The sequence below is a fragment of the Triticum urartu genome, chromosome 5A (genome assembly GCF_056163025.1).
Source record: "Triticum urartu cultivar PI428250 chromosome 5A, HENAU_Tu73, whole genome shotgun sequence".
NCBI lineage: Eukaryota > Viridiplantae > Streptophyta > Magnoliopsida > Poales > Poaceae > Triticum > Triticum urartu.
Window position 1 is genome coordinate 56,121,483 of NC_141877.1, and position 17,943 is coordinate 56,139,425.

At 44.2% G+C, this 17,943-nt stretch overlaps 2 protein-coding genes and 1 long non-coding RNA gene across 3 annotated transcripts; 1 reads left to right on the forward strand and 2 right to left on the reverse strand.

Annotated features, from left to right (window-relative positions):
* Positions 1–7,998: 7,998 nt before the first annotated feature.
* Positions 7,999–10,959, reverse strand: LOC125507828 (uncharacterized). Its single transcript, XR_007283049.2, has 3 exons — positions 10,762–10,959; positions 9,174–9,342; positions 7,999–8,136 (listed from the first exon to the last, which is right to left on the reverse strand). It is a non-coding gene; the product is annotated as an uncharacterized LOC125507828 (long non-coding RNA).
* LOC125507825 (cold-responsive protein kinase 1) lies at positions 9,860–13,629 on the forward strand. Its single transcript, XM_048672342.2, has 7 exons — positions 9,860–10,007; positions 10,795–10,940; positions 11,020–11,135; positions 11,391–11,601; positions 11,694–11,931; positions 12,034–12,184; positions 12,850–13,629. The coding sequence occupies exons 2-7, from the start codon at positions 10,874–10,876 to the stop codon at positions 13,204–13,206; spliced, it is 1,140 nt and encodes a 379-aa protein (XP_048528299.2). The 5' UTR covers positions 9,860–10,007; positions 10,795–10,873; the 3' UTR covers positions 13,207–13,629.
* A 737-nt stretch (positions 13,630–14,366) lies between these two features.
* Positions 14,367–17,621, reverse strand: LOC125507826 (septin and tuftelin-interacting protein 1 homolog 1-like). The gene is made up of 2 exons (XM_087525479.1): positions 16,431–17,621; positions 14,367–16,234 (listed from the first exon to the last, which is right to left on the reverse strand). Exons 1-2 carry the CDS (start codon positions 17,264–17,266, stop codon positions 14,572–14,574), a joined length of 2,499 nt encoding a protein of 832 aa, XP_087381605.1. The 5' UTR covers positions 17,267–17,621; the 3' UTR covers positions 14,367–14,571.
* Positions 17,622–17,943: the final 322 nt, after the last annotated feature.

A 17,943-nucleotide genomic window follows, 5' to 3' on the forward strand; every position in this document is an offset into this window, starting at 1 on the left:
TGATTGATATTTTCCATATTCATATTTGTATTCAACATTATCAGTGCCCTGCTCCAACTCCAAAAAAGTGTTTTTAGGATATCTGGATATGAAACAATCAACATACTTCCTCTGTAAACAAATATAAGACGTTTTAGTGACTTGAGGGACTACATCTGTATCCACTCCGTTTTTACCCATAGTCCGCAGTAAGGTACATGTTGGCCCATCCCTGTCTACATCAAGACTGATGTCTGGTCCAAAGGCACCACCCTATGGGCCCATCCACACGCAAAAACGTGGGGCGGCCATCGCCTCAACACCGTGCAGGGAGAACATGGACCAACGCTAACAACCTCTAAGGAGAGTCGTCGATTAGTCATGTGTGAGTGTGCTGCTACTAGCCTAGGTAGCATTGTCAACTAGGATACCACTTCCACAAACTACCACCTCATCTGGAGATATGGCGACATTAGACCCCTGGAGGGATACCCTGACGTCGTCGGTGGCAGTTGTGAGAGATGTGGGGAGGAAACTATGGTCAGGAATGATGCCGTGATTATGGGAAGTATTGATCTAATGTCACTACTTAGTCTATCACTAGTTCAGTTGCGTGATCTTAGTATTTTAAATGGCTACCTCAATATTTCATACTGTAGGAGAAGCAGCCCGAGGGAGTTCTTTCCTTCTTTCTACCAAGTAAATTTGTTGTTTCATGTGTTCTTGCCACTCAAATGCCATCTCGTTCGTGCAATTATAGGATGGTCCACGGAGTCTGAAAGCAGTAATGAGGGGTTTGTGTGTGACCTTTTGGATCGATCTTGGTGATCTATGAATGTTATTCTGAAGTGTGTTCTAATACCTATGAATTTAATAGGATCTAGCCAATTCTCCGTCGAGCTGAAAAGAGCCACAATTTTCTATTTAGTGTTAAGTTCATTCTCTTATTTTTCTTCTAGGCTCTAGTTTCTTGTAATGCACATCACCATTGGCATGGAAACCATGGGAAAGGGCGCAAAGCAAATCATACACCTTCTCAAGTCGGTCCTAGTACAGTTTTGCAAATGTATTGTATAATCCCTATTTGACATTTGTCGTTTCTCTTGAATTTCCTAGAGATCTAATGTCTTTTATTGAAAAGTTCAAATGCTCGGCTGAACTTTGAGAACATGCAACACTCCTTAGTGTGTGGATCATATGATCAAATCATAGAGTGTAAAAAAAAGCAGAACTATGGCGTAGGGTTTGAGTCATCTATTTGATTCATTTTTTATTTCTACAACGGGAGTTGATTTATGGTTTCGTGAATTTTGACGGGTGTCAATATATTATATCCAAAATCATGAACGTTTTTTTTGTTAATTTGGTACGCGGGTCACGCTAATATTCATCCCATCTTGATGGTAATATAGTTTTTTCATAAATTTAAAATTGCATGCTTCTAACTAAGACCAGTTCTGTTTACAGAGAACTATTTCCATGCTTCTAAGTTATGGAGCTTCTAAATTGTAACAAAGATGCTTTTTTAGTCTGCAGAACATGATAAAAATTAGATACAAATTGTATGTCGGTGAGATAAACATGCATCCCCTTGTTCGCCACAATCTTAGTTTGCTTCAAGTTCAAATGTTATATGCTTCCATTACAAACATGCACCACAATATGAATTTTTGCTTCAGATATTGTAATTGTGTGCTCCTTTATCAGGCAAGCATGTAAGACCTTTTCTGATTTTACATTTTGTTACAAAGGAGTACTATTTATCTTCTCATAACTAGCACCGTAAAGCACGGTATGCTCTCTAGTATATATAATATATCTGATCGAACATTCACCTCCTCAATTGAGTGGAGGTGCTGTACATGTAAGACTAATTACTTATGGCTTCATTTATAGTAGTAGGTGAACACAATTATATCACTAGAATAAAAAAGACATATACGCAAGTGTAAGGAGTAACATATAAGGGGGAGGTGAAGGAGCAACCTAGCAAGTAATATTGCTACCCAAATCCATGGAATGTGCTCGAGTGGCTTCAGTCGCTAAGGTAGGCCTAGGAGACACCGGGAATAGTTGTTCTACATGAATGTCCTGTTACTTCCTGCCTTGCCGTTTTGCCTTTCGAGGTTCACTTGATCAACTCTCTTGCAATAAACCCATTCTGCACAAAAAATAGAAGGGCATTTTTGTCCTTCAAAATCAGATGAGATTGCTGGGCTTTTAGGCCTGATATATGTACCGAGCTTGATACTTGAGAGCAAAAGATGGTGATTTTCATAATTTCCATATGCCTTTTCCCTGCTATATTGAATCTGCTTACAGGCAAGAAACAAGTCAGCTTTGACTTACCAGTAATTATGGTTGTACGGGTGTGTGTGTGTGTGTGTGTGTGTGTGTGAAGAAAAGAGATCGGGAAGTGACTGTAAGGATAATAGCACGCAAACTGATTGCAGTCATTTGGTCGATAACTAGTAGAGTTGCCCGCACAATTTGCGCTGCTAGATTCAAAATTTAGGTTCTTTAATATTTGAGACTTCTACGTAACTGAGAACCTCGTTCAAAGCAATCTGAATTCTAATAAAGAACTCGGAAATTTTGTCCATAAACAATGTTCTTGCTTCTTTCTCACCTGGGCATTCATTATCCAAGATTAAGATCCTTCAACCCATCCGTTCTTGTTTCTGCGGATACAGCCACGTAAAATAGCCACGGTAGAATACTTGTTTGCGGAAGTGGACATCAAGCAAGCTCAAAGATTTTTCCTTCACTCTGATTATCCTTGTGAAGCAAATGGATAAAGGATATTGTCACCTCCTTAACACGAAAGGGCACCTGATAACATCATTATCCGTGGAGGTATATTTTATTTTTCACATGACTTCTTGTTGTTGTTCCGTGAATCTCTTTCTGGCCTATGCAATTGCCATTCTTGTTTTGTCGCATAGTTTGGTTGATGTTTCTTAGTAGTGTAAGGGCATCTTCAACCCAGACCTTTAAAACGAACATATTACTCATAGACACGTCTATACGCGCATCCAACACTCGCCGTATCGCCCGACGCTGATACGGGAGCCGGTCGTCATCCAACACTCGTGGTAAACGTACACCCGCAATGCTCACAGAGGAGCCGCCTCACTTCCTCCTGCACCGTGCAGAGGACCGCCGCAGTCAACACCGACCATGGCCGGAGAGGTTTGCCCTTGCCCATGCCGGCGGCAGCGTTGGTCTTGCTGGGAGACCACTCATCGCTGATCTTGGCAAGCTCCCCATTGAGGCGGCATAGTCATCGCGCAGACGTCTCTATGGTGGCCAGCGGCTGGTCATGGGTCCAGGCCTTCGCGAAGTTGGGGTCCATGCGGACCCAGGCCTGCGCCTCGTCGGACTACGCGAACGCCGAGCTATGCACCGTGTTGCGCTGCTCCCGCCGCGCCGCCTTCCCGACGGCCCTCTCCTCAGCCCCCACGATGCTCTGCACGAGGAGGAGCCACCACAGTCAACGGCGGATCCAGGGGGGACCAGCAGGGGCCACGGCTCCCCCCAACATTCAGAATTTTTTTGAAGACCCCCGGATTATTGATGTAAAGAGCTATGTGGCCTCACCTATATCCCTCTCCGAACAGCATTTTTGTGAGATAGAGTACCCACAGAAGATCCAACTGAGTAGTAAAAGTGAATAGCATGTTTGACTTTAGCTTCTATTGCTTCAGACACACACGCACACTAGTCACCCCTTGTTTATCTTGTACTGCGGCTTGTCCTCTGCCACTAACTATTCTACACTTCCAAGACAATGTCGGAAGACGCAAAATACACAAGGACAAGGCAAATTTTGTTGTTGTAATTTACAAATGTCTCTTGGTTACTTTGTTTTCAAAATATATAAATAGCTGACGTTTTACCAACGTAACACCTAAAAAAAATCAATTGATGTTGGATTAAATACGACGAAAGGTCTATGCTGACTGTTAATTGTTTATTCATTGCCATCTAATTATGCATTTTGCTTTCATGCTATCTACTCCTTTCTAAATATTTGTTTTTCTAGAGATTTCAACAGGTGACCACATACGGAGCAAGATGAGTGAATCTACACTCTAAAATATGTTTATATACATCCGTATATGGTAGTCCATTTGAAATCTCTAAAAATATAAATATTTAGGAACAGAGGGAGTATGTGATATGTCTATGTTATCAACACCTTATTAGTAATAATAGCACATATTCTGCTATACTGGCATCAATTAATTTCTATTATTTTTTTAAAGAAGTCGCATACATATTCGATACACCATGTTGCCCTTTAGTGTCTTGTTCAATATTCGGCCCCCCTTATGTATAATTCCTAGCTCCGCCGTTGACCACAGTCACAAGCATCGAGGTAGTGGAGGAGGCGCCCGCACGCCTTCTCAATCATCGGTGGCACCTCATCCTTCACCGAGTTGCCGCTAGAAATGGTGTGGCGGCGACGGTGGCTGGTTGACGCAGGCGTAGCGGTTGTGCGGCGGCGGTGCCTGCTCCTCCTTGACGCAGGTTCGCAGCAGGGAGGGCGGTGCCAGACCACGGTCCCGGAGCAACTGCTCGATCATGAGCTCCATTTGCCGCTGTTACTCATCGTCCGTGACCGCCGCCTTTGCGAGGAGGCGCGACGGATGCTCCTTCCCATCGCAGGAGAAGATGATGATCTCCTTCTAAGACTAGCCACAGTGGGAGTAACTTCAGCAGTAACATCGAGTCCAACTCAGCAAATTTGCTTATGTGGCAATGAGTTAATGAGGAGAGAGATAGTTGTAGTAACTTAGCTAGTTACTGTAACATCACATGTCCAATGTAATATGAGTCTATAAACTAATAAATGAAGCTCTGCATGTTACCACACTTATGTTACTACCTTCATACTACCCAGTATGAAAGTAGTAATATGGTTTAGAGATATGTGTATGTTACTCTCCATTGTGGCTAGTCTAAGAGGAGCCGGATGCCATGAAGGTCGAGGGCCCCGGAGAGCGACGGTGGCGGCTCCAAGATCCGGAGCCGCTGCATGTCTACGCGAAGAGGATCAGAGTTGTGGAGTCAGCTCTGCTCTGGAGCGACGTTGACCAGCATGAATGCACCACAGCCGCTTTGTTTGGAGATATTTTTTGGGTGGGTCTAGGTTGTCGGACGCGTTTCGCTACGCACGTCTCACAAAACTCTCCTGTGTTGCACCTGATTTACAAGATTTCGGACAACCAAACACGTCTGCTGACCGGTACCATTTTAGATGGCAAAGTGCGTTCAGGCACGTCGATCCGGAGGCTTTGAGGGTTCGTGTTCAAGATGCCCTAACTTGTAGTCCAACTTTCAACTTGAGCTGGTGGTTTGGAATTTAAAAAAACTTTAGGCCCTGTTTGGATTATCGTTTTCATTCTAAATATATACTTGTAAGTAATACAAGCCTTCGCCCGTCATTTTCGTTTCCGCCTGGAAACTGCACTGAGCCGGTAAGTTACACCAATATAGAAAATACACATGCATCTCGTTACATCTATTCCGAGCACAGCCTCAGGCTGCGCTTGGCATCGGTGTGTTCAAATACAACTGTATTTAATTTACAGGTGTAACTTACCAGGGCACGAACGATTTCTGGCCGAATGCAAACGACAGACGGAGACATGTATTTTTTTTACAGGTGTATTTGAAGGAAAACAAGAATCCAAACGTGGCCTTGGGTTGTTCAGAAATACTCGCTCTGTCCGAAAATACTTGTTATCAAAATGAATAAAAGGGGATGTATCTAAATGTACTGTCGGACGAAGAATGCCTGCACTGTTGTTATTATGCGACACCGCTTTGCAAGCAGTGACCCATACTGTTATCACTTTGGATCCGCTCCATTATGTGCTCATTAACCTCGTCGACTTTAGATTTCCATGTGATCAATATGGCCCCCCTCCCCGGATCTCCATTGCACGCCTCAGACCCGCAGTCCCCACCCCCAGCGGTATGCAGCCACCGTCCCAGACCCGCAGCTGCCTCCCCCTGACCTGCACTGCACGTCCATCTGGCCGGCATCCTCCCCAGTCCCCACCCCCAGCGGTATGCAGCCATCCCTCCTCTTTTCTGTGCCTCACGGTTGCTTGGCTGCTTACGGTGGAAATGCGTGTGGTGGATTGCTGCGGGGAGTCGTCATTGCTGATGCTAGATTGCTGTGCGCTGTCGCCATTGCTTATGGTGGAAATGCATTTTGGAGGTTTGGCGATTAGTCTTGCATGATTACAAACTCCATGATTGCTTACTACTAGTAATTTTGTAGTGTGATGTGATGGGTCAATGTAGAGTTGGTTGATGAATTGTAGAGTTGGAACAGCTCTTCCATGTTAGAAATTGATTTGGCAACAGCGCAATGCTTTTTGTAGTTATTAGTGCGATATGGTTGGTCCTTGTGTTGGTTCAAGAATTATTTTTTTGTTTTTTGATGCTGAAGGATTGATTGTGCAGGGCTATGCACAGTGTGTTGCTCGATTGTTATCCAACAACTTTTTGCTTCATGCAACTTCATGAGTTCTGTAACTGGAATCGAACAGATGAAGGAGGGCAATCTGGGATGCATATCACACCAAGATCTTTTGCGAAATAGGCGAACATGAAACGACTGCTGGCAATAGCTAGTCTGGGTGTGTGCTTGGGTGCCGAAGGTTGCAAGAACCCTGAGCTCAAATTCTAGGATAGAGCTGGGCAGAGGTATGTGAAGAAGCGCTTCAAGCATAGATCGGACTCGTTAAAGCAGTACAGAAGATAGATGGAACCCAAATCTTTGACGGTTATTGGGTCGGATCCTGGAAGAGGAATCACTGGGCCGATGATGGTTGGTGGAAGAATCACATTGCAGTAATGTCACACCAGGATCGTAATTCATTTCCCATTATTTATCCTTTTTCGTGTATTATGAACCGATTCATTGATATTTTGCTGTTATTTTCAGAGAACCCCAGAGCATGCCAAGTTCCACATGGGCTACGGCCAACTTGACTTTGTTGCATGTTCTATTCAGGACAGAAAATGCCACCGGTGAATCATCCATTTTACCTGGAGAGGACTTAGGAAGACAATGGAGGATGATACTCCAACCAGGATTACTGACGGGTCAGACGACGATGCACTTGCTGCATTTGCTGAAGCATCTTCTTGCAACAAGGCTCCTCCTGCCACGGTTCTGAACCTGAAGGAAGACTTGATTACATGATGACACCAGCATATGTGTGCAACTTTGCTCTAGAAATTGATTGTCATATCTTTGTTCTGCTCCTGAATATTTGAATGAATGGGTGTTGTCAAGCATCACGTGCACATTTCTCCAATGTCATACAAATGCATTAATTAACCAGCAGTTCTTATGTACACCGTCAGTTCCAAGACTTTGTTGGCAAAATATAACGAAATCAAACCCTAGGGCTTACTTCGTATACATAGGTTCTTGATTTCTTTCAGCTCCCACAACAAAGGAATATGCTTGACCATTTCGGCGTATTATAAAGAAATTGCATCGCCAAAGGATTTTGGACTAAGTTGTTTTTGTTGGACAGATAGCTGAGCAATGATCTAGACCGAGTATTATCCGGTAGAAAATGAACTGAAACCGGGTCGCTGTGTTTATCTCTTGCAGTGTTCAGGCTAAACAAGTATCTTGACTTGCATGAGAACGAATGGGACAATTCAACTCAAAAGCTTGAGAGGAACCGTTCTGATGGATACTCCTTGACCAGACAAGTCTGCTAGTTGATACAGCTGTCAGCCTGCCTAGCAGAGAGACTGATTTGATGGACACACTTCTCTACTTGTCTTTGAAATCTGAAATGATAAATTATACTTGACATGTACATATATCAGAAATAAACTGACTGAACTTCTTGAATTTATCAGCTTAAGCTGTATCAGAATTCAAAAGTCGGTGCGGGCGAAAAAAAAAAGTTACCATGATGATCACCGCCCACAATGTTGACCAACGGTGCAATAATATGTACTACTTCACCTGTACATATATCTGAAATAAACTTACTGAACCTCTTGGATTTATCAACTCTATCAAAATTCAGAAGTCCGCCGACAAAAAAAAAAAGTTGCCATGATGCTCGCAGCTCACAATATTGACCGACGGTGCAATAATATGTACTTGACCTGTACATATATATCGGAAATAAAGTTACTCAGCTTGAATTTATCAACTTCAGTGGTAACAGAATTCAAAAAGTCTATGTTGACAAAAAATGTAACATGATGGTCACAACTACAATTTTGACCAACAGTGCAATAATATAAATGAGCCGGGGAGCGAACTAAAGATAACTTGATCTACCAGCGGATGTGGTCAATGGCTGATCCCGTTGTGTTTTTTGTACAACGGAAAATTGTTGAAAATTTCTTAGGTCGACCTGTCAGATCATTAGCGGTTGTTAAGTTGCCCCTTGATAGCCTGGAAAGGCCAAAAGTCTGAGCTTACTTTAACATTACAGTTATCTCCAAAACAGTCAACGTCACACCTGACTGATGCTGACAAAATTATATGACTATTGAGGCGCGAAAGTAGACATTTCACAAGAAAATTCTGTAAACATAAAGCAGACATGGGTTTTCTTCCTTTTACTTTGGAGGAAAAACTGGATTTTCGTGCCTTGCATACGATAAAAACAAACAATGCTGGTAAATAAAGCACAAGTACTACAACCACTGAATCTAAAGTGTACTAGTCACTAGAATACCGACTATCCTTTTCAAGTGAATAATGTACAGTAAGCATTTTTTTAAATTATGTTTATAAATGTAGGCAAGTTATGCAATGTAATGATGATAATTACCCAAATGCCCTCATTTGTTATGTCTCCCTCGTGTGCATTTGTTTATTACAAGCCACACAAATCATCCTCTCTCGTCTTCGCAAGGCAATTATAATCACAGGGCACTTGTGTCATTTCTGCTCAAAGATATCCGAATTTTATCACCTTGTTAATTTCTGTGGCCTGCGTGAGTCGACGAAGGGGAATGTATCTGGGTCACGCTGATTACTTTCTCCGATACACAGTGAGATGTACTTCCTCCGTAAACTAATATAAGAGTGTTTAGATTACTAAAATAGTGATCTAAACGCTCTTATATTAGTTTACAGAGGGAGTACATCTCAGTTTGATGATCAGAAAGTAGTATGATCCAACGCATACCTTTTCAGATGAGGTTGGGTGGCTCTTCTCATCCTCTTTTTCAACCTATATATTGTCTCGATCATTGAATTGTCAATGGGAAAAACCAGCATGTCAAACTGCAATTAAAGTCAGGCTTGAGGAAGCACCATTCTGGAAGGAAAACAGGAGCATTCAGGAACCATTCCCACTGCGTGCCATGAAACACAAAAGTTGTTATTATAATCCACCATGAGGTGAAATACAAGCGTGCAGCCTACCTCACTTAATTACTGTGCCATGAAATTTCTGTTATATCTCACTAATGTAAACTGAAGACTAACTATGGGAGACAAAGTAGACATATTTCTTTTCTTAAAGAGCAGGTCGTTTTCAAGTCACAGTGTTTAGTTTATGCCTGATGAACAGTGAACACGGTGTGCGACTCGATAACCGGTGGACCGGTCTCCGACTATAGCAATACTAAAGTCAGGACACGGGCATTAAGAATAAGCCTATAATGAAGAGATAAATAAGCATTTTTTCCCCAATGCTTGGTCATCTTTTTGTTTCCTGATGATGGGAGCTGAGGACAAGTGTTTCTTTCCTTGCTACTTCCTAAGTTGCAACCAGCTCATCTCTCCAAGGTGAGAACAGGCCAGGTCAATCCCAGTGGGACCTTTGAGTCCTCTGCCTGGACTAGTATATATAGGGAGCATATTGTAGCACCCTTTTGCTTCTAAAGCTAGGAGATACATGTGCTCTGCTCCTCATACCACCATCATCCAGGACTTATATTACACGCTCTTGGCTCTTCATACACACTGCAGCACATCACAGTGGAGTTTCCACCGAACAACTGCGCCTAATCCTTGGGTAGGTTCAGTTTCTCTCCTTTTCTCCTTTTTGCAGAATCTACCCAATTACCCTGGATTTCCTCCGAGCAACTGCGCCTAATCCTTGGGTGAGTTTAGTTTCTTGGTTTCCTTTTCTCCCTTTTGCTGAAACTACCCGATTTCCCTGGTTAGATTTGTTTTGAGAAAATCAGTTGTTCTAATTTTTTGGCTTTTGTGTTGCAAATCCATCCAGGGCTGTTTCTCATGAAAACATTTGATTCACTTCGAGTTCCTTCAGTTGTTGTGTTTCTTTAACCATCAAGTTCATCTGATTCTGTTAGAAGATCTCAGTTGTTGCCTGTTGAACATTTGAAGTTCAGGGATCATGCTGAAAATGGTTTCCCCCTGTATAGGGACTTTCTTTTCCCATTGATTTTGTTGTTCAGAAGCAGAGTTCTTCACACAAAATATTCTTCATATGTCCACTAACTATAACCAGCTTACTTAATTTTGTCATTATCTTTTCCCCCTAAGTATGCATAGTGTATTTTTTTTTCTTTTCCTGCTGCGCCTCAGAGGAAGAAGAAACATACCAGAACTACATGTTTGAGTTATGAGCGGAGTGCCACGTGTCGTGTCATTTTCCTCTCTTAAGAGGACATCTTACCAGCTTAACTTCTTTGGAGTTAAACCAGAAATATATAACTAGCTTCATTTTATGTAGGAAGTTTAAGAGTGAGTTTTTTTTCTGCGGCTGAAAGTAAAAGGAAAAACAATTCCAGTGAGATACTTACATAATTTATTTGGCTATTCTTCTTTACCCTCAGGTTCTTATCGAACTCCTCTTTGCATGAGCTTCTGAACACATATCTGAAGCTTCTAAGAAGCAAATCCCATACTCTAGCAATGACTTGCTTTCGTTTGCTCTGGTGGAAGAAAAAATCCAGAAGCCAAATTGTACAGCAGGACTTAGGTAAACCCTGCATATCTCATTTAACTTTTGTTCTTCTGAAGCATCCTAAAACCCTTCTGACTCAACCTATTCTGTTCAGACATACCACTCCATGGCAACGTGAAGATATACTCCTCCAAGGAGCTCAAAAGGGCCACAAGGAATTTCTGCTCAGGAAACAAACTTGGACAAGGTTCTTTCGGCTGTGTTTACCTGGTAGGTTTAGTAGCCAGTTTGGCAGTTTGCACCATATAAGCTTTGACATTTTCAAGTTCAAACACCACAATCTCTTTATCCCGTAACATATTGTATGCACCAATCAGTCACTCCAAATAATCCTGAATTATTTGGAAGCGGCAGGTTATACTCTTCCTGCTGTAGTGATTACCGTCACTGTAGCACTTGGACCAGCTATCAAAATTCAAACACTAGTGTTTCATGAGTGCTCAGGCTCGGGTCTAAATTATGCAGGGAAAGCTGATGAATGGTCAAAAAGTTGCCATCAAGGTGCTCTCCTCTGAGTCAAAGCAAGGAACAAGGGAGTTCTTGAATGAACTGAGTGTCATATCCAGCATAACCCATCACAACCTCGTTAAACTGCACGGGTGCTGCGTCGATGGAGGTCAGAAAATGCTGGTCTACAATTATCTGGAGAACAACAGCCTTGCAAGGACCCTCTTTGGTATGTTGAACCAAATTTCTATTTTCCTCAGAACTTTAAATCGCTGGTAAATTCATTCTCAGAACCCCCTGGTTTGTCATGATGTTCTTCAGGCAATGCCCACAGTAGTATCCGGTTTGACTGGAGCACAAGGGCGAAGATCTGCATTGGTGTCGCCGACGGTCTCACATATCTGCATGAAGAAATCCGGCCGCATATCGTCCACCGTGACATCAAGGCGAGTAACATTCTGCTTGACAAGGACCTGAGCCCCAAAATATCGGATTTCGGGCTAGCAAAGCTCTTCCCAGGCAACATGACGCATATCAGCACGAGGGTTGCAGGAACATTGTAAGCAAAGTGACACCTGTTGCTGCTCTCATTTAACCTTGCATATATTGATATATACTGTACTGTGTGGTTAAGACAAGTTGACATATGCTCATTTCTCAGAGGGTATCTGGCACCGGAGTATGCAATCCGAGGGCAGCTGACAAAGAAGGCTGATGTGTACAGCTTTGGGGTTCTGCTGCTGGAGATTGTCAGTGGCAGGTGGCACACTGACCCCAGATTGCCTCTCCAAGATCAGTTCCTCCTAGAAACGGTAAAGAACAATTTCAATAACAATATCTACTGAATTATGATTCTCTAGAAAGTTCAAAAATATATATCAGGAAAAACAAATATTTTCTGTCTAGTACAATAGTATGGAATACAGCTATGATAGATCGAAGATGCTCCACATTAGACCATGAGAACCATGCCAGACATATACCTACTATGTGCACATGGTTGAACAATTTAGATAACCACAAGTAGATGCGCATAATATACTTGCCACAGTTGGAAGTATTCTTTATTTTTTGAAGAGGAAATACAGTTGGAAGTATTCTGAAGGAAAGTACCAGGAAGTTTCCTCTCTGTCCTGAAAATTAATATTTTTGGTAGTACTGCCAGCTTTCATCGTCTTATCTTGAGATTATTTTTTATTGGCCCACTCGTTCTGGATTTGTTTCTGAAAATGTTTTCTATGCCACTTGCATTGACTGGTGTTCTCATTCTTAGGACATATCTGTTAGCTTTTGTCCAATTATTATATGCACCTGCTATTGCATTGCAAAACAGCGATTTATGAGAGATCTTTAATCTCTTATCCTGCAAAGAGAAGTCAAAAGGTTCTATTTCAAAAATAGCTGAAGCATTGTTTCTTGACATTGTCAGTAGTAGATTAAAGAATATAAATCAGAAATCCCCACTTGTTTTTCCCAGGCTTGGACACTCTACGAGTCTGGTGATCTTGGGAGCATCATCGACAGGACCTTAAAAGATGATTTCAGCACCGACGAAGCTCATAAGTTTTTGAAAATAGGACTTCTGTGCACCCAGGATAGCCCCAAGGTCAGGCCCTCCATGTCGACAGTCGCCAAGATGCTAAAGGGTGAGTGTGCCGTCAGCGACAAGATCATGAGGCCAGGCCTGATCACAGATGTCATGGACCTGAAAGTCAGAACAATCGAGCCTGCTCTTCAGTTAAGTGTGTCTCCACCAATGTCTCCACTGGATAACCACTCACTGGTGTCTAACCTTGCATTCGCTGGTAGCACTGTGATAAGGGACAGCCCCTAATGACAAGTTAAAAAGGCACATGAAGGAGAATATGCTCAGGCAACAATGGCTGTAAATTGGAGGGATGACGAAAAACATGTCAAGAGAGGCATTTGATTTCGTTTTGTGTTTCTGGATTGCTTAGATATACTGTTAGTTGTTTGTATATGTTGCATCTGAGCTTTTGGTGATCAACAACTGAAGACCCTCAGTGTCCTGTGGAGCATGGCTTATAGGTGAAGGAAGAAGAGCACAGCTACACCAGGCACCCAAGCAGGGAGTGCTGGACTTACAGAGATTTGCTAGTTAGCACCCTTCCTAAGTTAAGCAAGCCAGGGTTACCTTTTTTTGTGTGCACAGAAATACTGTAGTAGGTACAATGTTTAGTTAAGTATACAGTACAAATCTCACACGGATAATGACATGACTTGGATCTGCATGAAAGACCTGTGAAAGTTCCACTCTGAAATGCCAATAATTCAAACTGACAATGTCAAATATTTCAATCAAATACGTCAGCAGATTATTGAGGATGATTGTAGCAATAAAATGTAAACTGAAACAAGTGAAGATATCTAGGTACAGAAGTGATTTAAAAATATATCTTACCGAACGAGGCCTTGAATCTAAGAGGAACCGTGGAACTGCAGTTCCAAAAACTAATATCCTTAAGAGGAAGCTCAACACTGAAAGCAGGGATTGACAAAAGAACCTTCAAAACACTGAAAAGCACTATCAAATTAGTCATGATAAAACTTCACAACATTCCATGTGAAATCACCTTGTATAGGAATGGTTTCCGCAGCTTGAACAGTACAAGTTAAACCAAACAAACAGTCTGGGTAAGCCCGAGTTAAACAAAAGTACTTGCTGTCATTTAAAAAAAATGCACCACAGTAATAACCCAACCATGTCATCTTAACAGTTGAACATGGTATCACAGCAAAAACTTTCATCCATCAAACTCTGTAAACAAATGTAAGACGTTTTAGGTCACTAGTACATACTGGAGATTCCTGAATCTTTAACACATAATGACAAAAGTTAGATGCACACTAATAGTCCTAGTGGGGGACATTCTGATAATGTCAGGAAACACAGCAAGAAATGAACTTAACAAAACAACAGGAAACCTCAAGAAATAAACAAATACGGAGTATATATCAACGTACAACTAGAAATAGATCTGCATAGATTATTCATTCTTGGGCAGCAATAACTGAGTTCCATGTATATACATGTAGAAAATCACATTCAGACACATCACCAGAAACTTTGTTCTTTAGTAACTAATTCTACAGAAATGCTCTCAAAAGCCACATTCTGAAGACTTCTACATGGCGGGAAAAATAGAAATGAAATGAAATTTCAAGCTTAGATGATTTGCTAGTGTGATCTTGCCATCCGGTTCATTTCCAGCAGTTGTGTAAGAGACACAGAACTCCATCTATCTGTTCCCTCTTTAAGTTGCGCATAGAGTAGTCGCTTGACAGAGTCTATGAAGATACTCACGGTGCCAAATTCATACACTGGCTTGCCATTATAGGATTTATTAACTCTAGGCATAAACAGCAAACCTTGGTCAGACGCATATGCCTGAATAGACTCCTTGAAGCTCATATCTCCCATGACTGCTCCTGGCACTGAATGATAAGCTGGGTATTGCGATGCTTGCTGTGCTGCATCATATTTCCACTTCTCTGTTGCTCTCAAGTAGCCCACATCTTCCCTTGCCCCTGGCTGCACCAACTCAACCCCTTCAGCAGCTTGGTTCATCATCTCAAGACCAGCCGTTAGAAGCATCCGTATGCGCTCATTGGCGAGTAACTCTGGTGGGAAAAGACCCCTCCAGTCCTTGTACCAGTTTGTGATCTCATTGGAATCAGGATTCGGTGAACACAACCAATGGTAGAGAACCTGCTGCCACTTGCTAAAGAAATCAACTTCCAAAATATGGACCATATGGTGTACTGGTACAGCAGAAGCCCAAATCATAACCCAGTTAAACTGGTCGAACTTCTGGTTTGCTGGGTTGATCTGAAACTCCTGGAGTGCCATTTTAAGTTTAGGAATGATATAGCGCACTATCAAGTCTTCCCAACTTGATGGATCAAATACACCCTTCCATAGAGATAGCAAAGCGCAGGCTGATGCATCGTGAGCTTGCCAAACATGGAGGACAGTACTCAGCTTGTACCGAATAGAGTGACACAAGGTCTCTATCCTTCGTCCTAGAGTCGGCAACCATGGGTGTACCCATACATGAATCGGTGGTACATTCTCCCTACGTGGATCCCAGGATTCAACAGCAGCTGTGAGCTTTGGCATGATTACATGCTCTAATATTGAATGGAGCACAATAGGGGGCAATAACCGCTCCCATGACTCAAGAAAGCAGAGCATTGGTTCTGGATCCCTAGCCTCCCATGAGTTAGTTCCTGATATCCTCACAGCTGGCAGGATCACCTCACTAACCAGCTGTACATATGGAGCCATTGATTCAGTAGCATCTGAGAAATCATATGGCTGGTCACACTGCAGCAAATCCTTCCATGATGACATGACTTCCAAGCCAAACAACAGATTTTGCAGAGGCTGCCACCCCTGGAAGACCCGGATCAGTAACTGATGAGCAAATCGGCAAGCAATCCATGCAATGCTGCACATTTTGAACTCCTCCTCATGACGCAGCTTCAATTCCTGGAAGGTCTTGAGCAACCCTCGCAGCATGAGCAAACCAGCTGTATCGTCCACCCAGACTTGCTCCAGCACACCTGCAAACGTCTCCATAACCTGCAGCTGGTGTTTCTGCAACGCCTCCTGCTTTGCTACTTTCTCCTTCTCCCGCACAAAACTAGCCACCCTCTCCTGCTCCTGTCGCAGCTGCCCCTCCAACCTGATGATATCAGCCTTGGTCTCGTCAACAAGCGCCCGCACATTGTACTGCAACTCTGGCATTGGCACATCATTCGCCTCTATCTCCTGTTCATCACTGAGCCCCTTCAAGTCTGTCAGCACACGAACCTGAGGCCCTCGCATGTCAATCACCAGTGGCGGAGGCAGGGGGGTGCTGGCTGGGGCCTTGCCCCCCCCCCCCCCCCCCCCCCTATGCTCTCACAAATACAGCTATATGTACTCATAATCCCCCATTTTTCAAACATAATTAGCAAGATTTAGATGATTTGGCCCATAACATGTTTGGCCCCCTCTATATTGAGTTTCTGGCTCCGCCACTGTCAATCACCTTCTGGACAACCGTGGGCTGCTCATCCTGTTCCTGCTCGGCGCGCATAGCCAGCAACTCATTCTTTGTCAGGACCTGATCTCTCTTCAAGCTGGCCTTCTTGGACCACCGTTGCTTTTCCTTCTTGGCAGACGGCGGAGGAGGTGGGGGTGGCAGGTTCTCCTTGGCAGTGAAGGGCTTGGCCTCCTTAAACTCCTCAACACTGCCAGGTCCGGCATTTTTGGGGCGCAGGATGGTCTCCACCGGTGCGGTGATTCCCTGAGCATGCTTGCCGAGGCCCATTCCTCTCTTGTGCCCCATCATAGCCATCATCTTAGCCACCTTCGTGTTGGACTCCACGCTGCCAGGGGCCAGAGCTGGTTTTCCATCATCCACCCCCGCCGACGACGCTTGGCGGCGGCGCTTGGCCGCCTCGTGCTGCCGGTCCTTCTCCTCCCGCCTGGCACGCGCACCCTCGGCGATCCGCTGCCCGAACCCCGTGGGCAGGTCGATGACCTCCTCCTGGTCGCCCTCGGCGGCGGCGGTGCGCAGGGAAGACGGGGCCTGGCCAAGCCCAGGCCTCTGCTCCTCCTGCTCCACCCCCTCGGGCATTCCCTTGGAGACGAACTGCACGGGCCTAGTGTAGTCAGACTCGGACTCGTCCCTTCTGCGCTTGCGGCGTCGCGACCCCTCGTCCTCCTCGGAGTCGTAGTCGTAGTCGGAGTGCCCCTTGCCGAAGACGCCGTAGAGGGCTTCGTCGCGGGTCTGGGGCGCGCGCTCGCGGCGGCCCTCGTAGTAGAACTCCCCGTCGCGGCCGCCCACGAAGACGCCGTCCATGTCGAGGCCGTCCTCCTCCATGGCCCCGCCGCTCTACGCCTCCTCGATCCCCAAATCAAAACGTAGGGTTTCAGGGCATGGTTTCAGGCTTTCAGCCAACCAATCGAAACAAACAACGAGAGGTAAAGGAAAGTGGGAAGGGATGGCGGTGCCTACTACCTCGCCGCCGGTGACGCCGAACGGTGGCTTGATTCCGGCTAGACGGAGCGGGGACCAGGCGATGTCGGTGGGACGGAGCTCGGGGCAGCGAACTTCGGCCGGCGGAAGACCCCGGGATGACGCGCGAGAGGGAGGAGAGCAAGCGGCGCGCGGGGCAGAGACGGCGGGCCTCGCGTCCGGCGGAGGCGCACCACGGCGCGACGGACGGCGTAAGGTCGGTTGTGAGTTACCAGTGCCTTCTAGCCCGTTGGGCTTTGATTAGTCTTTTTTTTTCGTTTTGTTTTCACATTTTTACATCCGTTTTTCTGTTTTATTTTGAATATTGTGAATATATTTAAACGTAGAAATAATCTACTATCTATCTACTACCACTATAAAAGCACGAGAGTACGGAGAACCAAGTTATCCTATCCATCCAAACCTGCAATCTGATGGTCTACATCCCTTCAAAACACCAAACACGTTGTATGCTTTAATTACCCACCATGCCATTGGGTTACCATCCTTACAAACACGTCCCGTCCAAAAAAAATATTCCG